The 10,836-nt window shown below is 43.6% G+C and overlaps 2 gene segments (V, D, J or C); both read left to right on the top strand.

Moving 5' to 3' along the window:
- The first annotated feature begins 249 nt into the window (after positions 1-249).
- LOC131518290 (immunoglobulin heavy variable 1-69-2-like) lies at positions 250-697 on the top strand. The segment is given in 2 exon segments: positions 250-301; positions 381-697. Coding segments are annotated over 2 exon segments (369 nt in total).
- Positions 698-8,654: 7,957 nt separating this feature from the next.
- Positions 8,655-9,329, top strand: LOC131518032 (immunoglobulin heavy variable 3-74-like). The segment is given in 2 exon segments: positions 8,655-8,700; positions 8,800-9,329. Coding segments are annotated over 2 exon segments (576 nt in total).
- Positions 9,330-10,836: the final 1,507 nt, after the last annotated feature.

The following is a 10,836-nucleotide window of genomic DNA, read 5'->3' as shown; positions in this document are numbered from 1 at the left end:
ACAGTTCAGGAACCTGGCCAAGGACCCATGTCCTCAAACAAGGATTAGACTGGTGCTCTCTGAGTCCCAATGTACATGGTCTCTGGGACCGTCTCCAGATGGTTCTGGTCCTGTGTATGAAATACTCTGTCTCATGACTATGCAAATAATCCTAAAAGCACTATGTTAAGTATGGGTGTGTCTGTGCCCTGAGAGCATCACCGTAAAATGCCATCCTCTACCGGAGACCCTGAGACACATCCCCTCACAATGGACTGGAGCTGGAGAATCCTCTACCTGGTGGCAGTGGCGACAGCTAAGGGTCAGCCAAGTCCCTGGACACAGGAGAGGACCAGGAACAGTCAAAATTGATTTCATCCACTCTTGTCCCCTCTCTACAGGTGTGCACTCCCAGGTTTTGCTGGTGGAGTCTGGGGCTGAAGTGAGGGAGCCTGGGGCATCAGTGAAGATATTCTGCAAAGTATCTGGATACAGCTTCACTGATTCCTATATGCACTGGGTGCGACAGGCTCCTGCACAAGGGCTTGAGTGGATGGGAAGCATTGACCCTGAAGATGATTCTACAAGCTATGCACAGAAGTTCCAGGGCACACTCACTCTGACAGCAGACACATCCACAAACACAGCCTACATGGAGCTAAGCAGTCAGAGGTCTGCAGACACGGCCATGTATTACTATGATGCAAGGACACAGTGAGGGGTTGTCACTGTGAGCCCAGACACAAACCACCCTGTAGAAGAAGATCAGGACCTCCAGGGGGTGCACACTATGCACCATTCTGTTTGTGTTCCCAGGAGCAGGTGCAGGTAGGGGTTGTTGGAAGGTTTTGTGCCATGGCCTGGGGCTTCCTCTCCATACAGCAGTTTCCCCCAGAAAGCCTCTCTGGACACAGGATTCTGTGCTTACCTACTCGGGTCTGGTTTACAAAGTTTGTTTTACCAGGAACCATATACTTACGTGAACAAGAGACTTCAAGCTGTATTACGAAGCTGTACTCATCAAGAAAGTATGGTACTGGCACAAAAATAGACACATACATGAATGGGACAGAATAGAGAACCAGATTTGCTGAACAGTCTGTTCAGCATATGGTGCTGGGAAAACTGGATAGTAACATGAGGAAGATTGAATCTGGAACACTTTACTACAGCAAACACAAAAATATATTCAAAATGGATGAAAAACCTAAATGTAAGACCAAAAATCATCAACATCTATAAGAGAAAACATGCAGAAACCTTTTTGACCTCGACCTCGGCAACTTCTTAATACACATGCCTCTAGAGGCAAGGAAAACAAAAGCAAAAAATGAACTATTGGGACCTCATCAAGATAAAAAGCTTCTGCACAGTGAAGGAAACAGTCAACAACACTAAGTGGCAACTGACAGAGGAGTGAAGATATTTGAAAATGACATACGTGGTAAGAGTTAGTATCCAAAATCTATAAGAACTTAACAAACACAGAAGAACAAATATCCAGTGAATGATCAAAACACATGAGCAGACACTTTTCCAAAGAAAACATCTGGATGGCTAAGAGACACATGAAAAGATGCTCAACATCACTCATCATTGGGGAAAAACAATTCAAAATCATGATAATATACTACCTCACACCTGTCAGAATGGCTAAAATGAACAATTCAGGAAACAACAGATATGGGCAAGGATGTGGAGACAGAGGAACCTTCCTATACTCTTGGTGGGAATGCAAAGTGGTGTGACCACACTGGAGAAGAGTTTAAAAAGTTAAAATAGAATTACCTTAGGTCCCACCAATTTCTCTACAAGGTAGTTACACAAAGGACACAAAAATTCTGATTCAAATAGCTAAAACAGGTGATGGAGATTATGTAGGTCACTTGTTGTGATGCGCACTGGGTGTTAACGTATATGATGAATCACTAAATTTTATTCCCAAAACTAAAACTACACTACATGTTAACTAACAAAGATGTAAATAAATAAAATCTTCAGACATTAAAAAACAGGGGAAAAAAAGGAAGGGGATAAATGTTACAAATGGTCATAACCAATGGGATCTAGGGCAGTGAGTCTAACAACTTGCATTTACCCATTTTATCCCTAACGGGTAGTGGACATTAATTAACAAACATACTCATGATTCCCAATGTTGGTGCCACGTAAGTTGGAATTCAAACCCCAGCTGCCCTTCCCAGCTCCTCTGTGACCACATCTCATGGGCAGTCTGTCTAGACAGCTGGCATCTATGTATTGCCTGTGTGTAGAAGTTCTTGCTCCTGGAACAGGCCCGTTCACCCAGGTCTGCTGGGTACTCAGAAAGCACAGACTAGTGTCAGCTGGCATTCCTTGTACTTCCCATTCCTCACTAGGGAACAAGCTCAGCCTTGAGGATGCATGTTTACATGGGCTGTTCCACTGGTCTACACCACCTGACACCACCCATGTATTCCACTATTTGCTTCTGAAGGGAATTTCCAAACAGATGACAATTTCACTAGTGATTTAAACCGAAAAATAATTGGATCCAAGTGAGGGCACAATATTGGATTTTAGCTGCATGTTAAGGGGAACTTTGCTTTCATTCTTAGAAGACAGAGAGGAGGTTTATACCAGAGACAAGGTCACAAGGTGGAATCCTCCCAGAACCAGCAGTGGACCATCGCCTTACTGAGAGAGGGTACATTTCACATACAATAGAAGCTGTGAATTTATAACATTTGGAGGGAGTGACCACAGAGGGTGGGGGGCCACAGGGTGGCCAGAACATCTCTTTATCCTCAGGTGAGGGACCTCCCGAGTCATGTCACTTGTCCATAATACAGTCAGCTTAGGGTGGCTATGGTTCTGGTCTTACATCCCAGAGCCCAGTTTGTAGGGCTGGCCCCGACCTCGACTGGCTAGTGTCCAACATCGTCCAATCAAGGCTGCAGAAAACAGGATGCATGTCATCCCCAGAAGTCCTCTCTCAATGGCAATGACTCCTTTATGTGTCTTTCCTTGCTGTTATCTGTCTTTCTTCATGTTTCTTTCCTTACCGTTTCTCTTCACCTCAGAGCATTTTGGGGACATCCATGCATATCCACCTGGGTTCAGTTAGACACTCAGATCCAGAGGGAGACTTGAACTTCATGCAAGAAAGTGTCTGTGCCTGGTGATGAGGGGTTTCATCCCACAATTCTCAAGGTATTCCCTCCCACAGATGTGCTGTCTTCAGGACCTACTCATCTTCAGTTCCGAGATGGACATTTGGTGACTGCCCATCTGTGTCCTGAACTCCATCCCCAGACTCATACACATGGCAGTAATATCAATGTGTCAAAATTAATCTCATGTGACAAGTCCCTTTGGCCACATAAGTTATTCTACACAGGTTCAAGAATGACATAGACGACCACAGTCCACACTGATGTCAGGGAAAGTTCACCTCCATCCCACATGACACTCACATTACCACACCCCCAAATCCTCCAACATGTCAAATCATTAAATATTAAGTCAAGTCCAAAACGTACATAATTTCACTACCTCTAAAACCCCAAATCTAACCATGTAGCTTCGGTAGGGTGAGACCGTGGTACCTTCCATCCTGAGGTGAAACTCTCTCCATCAGCTGACCTGCATTTCTAGAAAACCATTTTTGTTTTCTGAATGCTTCTGCATGGTAACCATAACATAACAGGTACTGACATTCCTATCCCAGAAGAAATACAGTGTAATTTAGAAGTGCATCACCAACAAGAAACAATTTGATTATCAATCTTGGGAAACCCGTTAGGTTCAAAGACAGAATGCTCTGAATCTCAGACTCCAACTTGTCTCTGGGATTGACACTTCCTTTTTTCTTGAAGGTGGTACATGTCTGAAGCTGAGCACATTTATCCCAGTTTCATGAAAGTAGAATTTCTGAGCCCAAAAATCTTTCTTTTGTTCTCTCGATTATCAAATGAAAAGTTCTTCTGACTCTTGCCAACTGATAAGGATAACTATTCAAGATTGTTGCTCACCAATGATTAAAGGAAATATAACTGTATATTTATACGCAAGAAGCAGAGTGAAGGGTTCAAAGATGGAAAATATGTAGGAGGAGACATCCTGTGAACAGAAGGGTCTGCAGTGCTCATGATGGAAGGGTCTCACCATTGCATGTTGCATAAATGGGGAGGGGAATAAAGGAGTCACTGTAACTCTGCAGGGGTCTGTGAAACAACAGGAGCACGGGGACCACCGGGGGCAATCACAACCACCAGGTGGAACTCAGAGACCAGGGAGCTCATGATCCAGGACAAGAGATTGGTTGAGGACTGGTCTCCTCTCAAGGGCTTTCAGATCAAGGCTCTGCACACTTCTTCTGACATGAACACAGCAAAGAGTTTGTAAAAGCTGTGGAAACACACAAGTGTCCTCCCTGTTTAAATAAACCATGATAATGGGAATACACAAATTTTCCCAGGGTCAGACACTGGGATAAATACATCTTTGATCATTCTCACATTAACAAGAGTTTAGAAGAATAATGTTCTCCATTTCATAGATGAAGAAATATTTTTTTTTAATTTTTTTTCAACATTTTTTATTTATTTTTGGGACAGAGAGAGACAGAGCATGAACGGGGGAGGGGCAGAGAGAGAGGGAGACACAGAATCGGAAACAGGCTCCAGGCTCCGAGCCATCAGCCCAGAGCCCGACGCGGGGCTCGAACTCACGGACCGCGAGATCGTGACCTGGCTGAAGTCGGACGCTCAACCGACTGCGCCACCCAGGCCCCCCTAAATATTTTTAATTAACATCATCCTTCCTGATCTCAGGTGTTTTGTCTTCAACATATTTTAATAAAATTCAACCATTTTAACTTCATTGAACCTTTCTTTTTTTAATGTTTATTTATTTTTAAGAGGGAGAGAGGCAGAGTACGTGCGGTGGAGGGGAAGAGAGAGAGGAGAGACACAGTATCTGAATATGAAGCAGTCTCCAGGCTCTGAGCTGTCAGCACAGAGCCCGACACAAGGCTCAGACTCATAAACTGTGAGATCATGACCTGAGTCAAAATCGGACACTTAACCAACTGAGCCACCCAGGAGCCCATTATTGAGGGTTTCCATTGATGTCCACATAGAGTTCATGTGTAAATGACCCCTTGTGTTTGTAGAAAACCCCTGGCATCTCCATCAGCTCTGTGAGTCTCTGTCGAGGCTTCTCACTCTCTCCAACTTGTGACAGAATAGACATGGCTTCCATCCATCACTCTCCTGGGACTTCTAGAAGGTCAGGAACATGCAAACCTCACTGGGATGTCCAGCTTTGTCCTGCATGTGGTTCAGGAGGCAGGTGGGTCCTCCGATGGGGAGCACAGGTCCAGATACTGGGACTACTCTCACCTCATACGTGATCTTGGACATGCACACAATCCATCTCTGCCGCAGTGTATCTGTTCACCTGTACAATGGTGGTATACTGATTCTTACCTCAAGTGTTTGGGTTCATATGTGAAATTAAGGATTATCGTGGGTACTTATAATCACTGCAGCAAAATCACAAATTAATAAATCACAATGTTCTGAAAGATACTGTGACACCAAACACTGCCCCATCCCTTACACCTGCCAAAGGTCACTGGCTTCTTGAGGATTCTGTTGCAAAATTTACTATATTGTCAAAGGACATCTGTATGCTGATTAAACCCTCCCATCCCTGAAACTGTAGCTGGGAGAAGAGCCCCAGCCCCTAAGTGTTCACATTCAGTGATCAGAACAGAACACAGACATCTCACCATGGAGTTTGGGTTCACTTTGGTTTTCCGTGGTTCGATTTTAAACAGTAATTCATGATGAACAAGAAACACTGAATATGTTAGTGGATATGAGTGAGAGAAACAGTGGATGTGTGACATTTTCCTGACTTGTATCTGTAGATGTCTTGTGTGATGTAGAGCTGTTGGAGTCACGGGGAGACCTGATGATGCCTGGCAGGGGAGGGGGTCCCTGAGACTCTCCTGTGCAGTCTCTAGATTCACCTTCAGTAGCTAATTGATAAGGTGGGTCTGCCAGACTCCAGGGAAGGGGCTGAATGGGAGTCTAAATATCTGTAAGGTATAAGATAAGGACCAAATGTCATTATTTTACTCACTGGAATTCAAAACCGTTTGTGATAGAGGCCATTTTTTCCCTAATTTTAATTCTATGAAATCTCATGGAGGATATGCTGACTGCATCCAGACACATTTCATCCTGGTCTCTGTAACCTGCGCCACTGGTCTGTGTGTCTGACTGTATGCCAGCAGCACAGTGTTATAGACAATGTACCTATGCAATATACTTAGAAAGAAGGACGTGTGCTGTCTCCAGGTTTGTTCTTCTTTCTCAGGATTGTTTTCTCACTTCCGTGTGCTTTGTGGTACCATATAAATAAGAATTGCCCAGATACATTCATTGGCATTTTTATTAACTCAACTAACATTAGAAATTATTAGAACAGATAAAAGGAATAAGGAGTGTAATAATACAAAAAAATTAACAAATCGAAATTGATATCTGGAAAGCTAAATGCAATTGAAAAAGCATCTCTACTAGGAAATAAGTAAAACTCAAACAGATACAATCAGAATTAAGGAGGGGACATAACTGACACCAAAGAAGTGAAGAACAATAACAGAAAATCCCTAGATAATTATAGACCCATTATTAGATAACTAAGGGGCAACTAGGAAGTTTCTAGAGTCATACAATCCACAAGACTGTACATGAAGAAATAGAAAATTAACAGAATTAAAGCAAGTAAGATTGAATCTATAATCTAATCATATCCCTCCCCTAAAGAAAAAAATTCAGCTTGGAAACAGAAGACTTTACATATGAATTGTATCAAAATATAAAGGATATTTAATGCCAATACCTCTCAGACTCTTACCAAAAACTGAAAAGAAAGGAATATGCCCCAACTCATCTACAAGACCAACCTTACTATGCTGCAAAATCGAAAGACACCATAAGAAGAGAAACTAAAGGCCAATATCTCAGATGGACATACATGCAAAACTCCTAGCATAGTGAATGCAACAGCACAATGAAAGGGTCATATGTGACAATGCAGTCACATCTATTGATTACCTATATCATCATCTATTGATATATATAAAACTAGACAAAATTCAACAAATTGTCATTATTAAAAAATCTCAGCAACTGAGGGAAAGAAAGAAATTACCTCCACAAAATTGTGGCCGTAGATGAAAAGCCCACACCTGACAGCATATTTAACAGGGAAAAACTGACGCTTTTCCTGTCATATTAGGAGCCGGGCAAGGATTCTCATTCCCTACATAGGTATTCCGCATGGTAACATGAAGACCAGTAAAATATGGCACCCAATGTATGTCATCTTGTCACATGGCTTATTTGGAGGAAAGTCACTTGAGTAACAGCTAGTCTAAGGAAACTGTGACCCTCCTTTGTCCCTTTGAGAGCAGGAAATAAATCTCTCCTGGGAAACTTCCTTTCCCTCTACCAGAATGGAAGAACCATCCTTACACCAGAAATGGGAACTTTGGCACCAAGAAGGCTGTGCAAACAAGCCTTGTTAATTCCTCACTAATTGACTTGGCCAAATCCAAATCTCTGTCTTGTTAACTCTTCACAAATCCATTGTTTTTTATTCTAAAAGGTACAATTGCCACCTACTTTCTTCATTCTCTGGGTGTCATATTATTAGGAAGCTTGTGCACATGCAAAATGAAATTTATTCTCTTCTGTAGATCTGTCTTATGTCAGTTGAATCCTTAGACCAGACAAAGAACACAGAAGCAAAGAAGGAAAACCCTTTCTGGTCCTACAAGTTGAAGATGTACCCATAAAAATTAGGTAAGAAAATGAAATAAAGATATGCAAATCAGTAAGAAGAAAATTGTTTGAGAATCACATGAACTTATAGTGAAATCTTAGAAACTCCATAAAAAAAAGTATTAGAACTAATAAACTCAGGAAAAGTTCAGGATACAAATCAACATACAAAAATATGTTGTATTTCCACACACCTAAAACATAGTATATGAAAAAAATAACAAAATCACACAATTGAAAATGGCACAAAATGGAGCATCTGTGTGGCTCAATCCGTTAAGTGCCTACTGTTGACTTTGGCTCAGGTCATGATCTCATGGTTCCTGAGTTTATTCTAAGGCAGGGTCTGCAATGATTGTGCAGAGCCTGCTTGGGATTCTCTGTCCCCTTCTCTCTCTCTGATCTCTCTCTCCTTCCCTCTATCTGTCACGCAAAAATAAACACACATTAAAATATATGGCACAAAATAAAGTATTTAGGATTAAATTTCACTAAAAAGTAAAATAACATACCAAACATGACCTGCTGGGAGAAAGACATGTAAAATGGCAAACACAGATGAAAAGATCACTGTGTTCACAGATTAGAATTATTTATACTGTCACAGTCCCTTCTGCAAGAAGTGATCTAGAAGTGCCTCTCAAACACTGGTTTTAAATTTGAAACAAATCTAAGTCTGGAGCCTGATATATAGTCAGAGGATATGCAAATAGGGCCCTCCCTGTGCTGATTAAACCAGTCCAGCTCCAACCCTGCAGCTAGGAGAGGAGCCCCAGCCCCGGGAGTCCCAGGTGTTCCCATTCTGTGATCAGCACAGAACACACACACCTCACCATGGAGTTTGTGCTGGGCTGGGTTTTCCTGGTTGCTCTTTTAAAAGGTAATTCATGGTGAACGAGGGACACTGAGTCTGTGAGTGGATATGAGTGAGACAGTGGATGTGTGACAGTTTCCTGACCAAGATGTCTCGTGTCTGCAGGTGTCCTGTGTGACGAGCAGCTGGTGGAGTCTGGAAGAGACCTGGTGAAGCCTGGGGGGTCCCTGAGACTCACCTGTGTGGCCTCTGGATTCACCTTCAGTAGCTACTACATGCACTGGGTCCGCCAGGCTCCAGGGAAGGGGCTGCAGTGGGTCGCACGCATTTATACTGATGGAAGTAGCACATTCTACGCAGACTCCGTGAAGGGCCGATTCACCATCTCCATAGACAAGGCCAAGAACACGCTGTATCTGCAGATGAACAGCCTCAAGACCGAGGACACGGCCACATATTACTGTGCGAAAGACACAGTGAGGGGACCTCACTGGGAGCCCAGACACAAACCTCCCTGCAGGAGGGGATCAGCACCACCAGGGGGCGAACACTATGCACAATTTTGCTTTGTGTTCCCAGGAGCAGGTGCAGTTGGAGGATACAGGCAGGTTTCCTGTCAGGGTCTGGGGTTTCCTCTCAACACAGCAGTTCCTGGACACAGGATTCTGTGCTTACCTATTAACTTTCTGAATTAGCAACTGTGTTGTCATAGGAAAACTGCACTAACATGCACAAAGACACAGTTGTTTGCATTGCTTACTCCTGTCCCTCAACATGAGTGAATTATAGATTTCCTGAGGCACAACAGCTGAACCTTAAAGCAGTCCCAGATGCACTCCCTGTACAGCCAGGACCACAGGATCCCACAGCTCCCCATTATCTTCACCCATCGCTTGTCCCAATCAAACAACGTGACTCTTCCCTCCTGGCATTTGCTACTCAGGACATTCAATGAGCTACAGCTTTATTCAATTCCTCTAAACAAGAGATGAATCATCTCCATGTATTAGTCAGGATTCCCTTGAGCAACAGAATCCAAAGCACATTGGTTTCCATGACAAAATATGTTGAGAAGTCCCATGATCTACTGTCACAAGTTGGGGACCCAGGAAAACCAATGGTGTAATTCTCGCCTGATTATGAAATAGTCTAGTCTCAGAACCTGGAGCTGATGATGTAGCTCTCAGAACAAGGGCAAGAGGAGACCAATGTCCAGTTCAAACAAGCACATGGGAAGTAAAAATGAGGGAATTCTTCCTCCCTCTGCATCGGGTTCTACTCAGAATTATAATGGAATGGGTGATGCCTAGGCAGAAAGAAAACATGGATGGAAATGCCAATCTCTTCTGGAAACACATATCAGGCATACTCAGAAGGAGTGGTTAATCTGGGCACCCATGACGCAGTCAAGATTAAAATAAGGTATGCTTCCGATTCTGTGTCTCCCTCTCTCTCTCTCTGCCCCTCCCCTGTTCACGCTCTGTCTCTCTCTGTCTCAAAAATAAATAAACGTTAAAAAAATTTAAAAAAAAAGATTAAAATAAGGTAATCATGAAGTCAACCTCCTGTAAATGTGGAGTTCAAAGACTAAAGATTTAGAAGTCCATGTTGTCACGGGGGTGGAGCCTGGTGGGCATGGCAGTGCTCCTATGAAGAAGGAGAGCAGAGACCAATGGGGGGGCACTGCGATCTGAGGGTCCCCTGGCTGGCATAGGGAGAGACAGTCCCTTCTTGGAGTGCATTTGGGAGAGGGGGCATTGCCTCTCATGGGACACGAGAGCTGACAGGCACCATTGCACTGCCCTGGTCATTAGCATTGGAGCCTCTGCTAAGAGCACCTAACTGGATGCTGCCTTCTTGATGTTCTTTACCATGAACTCCAAGCCCCTAATGTTCATGCAACTGCCCTTCTGGGATAACCAGCTCCAGCCACAGCACGGAAAAACCCTCTCCCAGAGGATCGGTGGGGTCCCTATAATACTGAGTTCATACAGTTTGGACTTTTGAAACCCAGCTAGAGCTCCTGATATAAAATATAAGAGCTCTGTGCCACCAGGTGGGCCAATGGCTTGGACACAGACAGGGTGAAGGCAGGGTTCTGACTGGGACCAACGAGTACAGATTTTTCTCTCTGTGGGATGGCTTCCTGAACAGGGGCGGCTGGGAACTCCAACTGCAGGGGCTAGACGGGTTGCTGATGCC

Source organism: Neofelis nebulosa, chromosome 7, assembly GCF_028018385.1.
Source record: "Neofelis nebulosa isolate mNeoNeb1 chromosome 7, mNeoNeb1.pri, whole genome shotgun sequence".
Lineage (NCBI taxonomy): Eukaryota > Metazoa > Chordata > Mammalia > Carnivora > Felidae > Neofelis > Neofelis nebulosa.
This window is presented reverse-complemented; position numbering and strand designations above follow the sequence as displayed.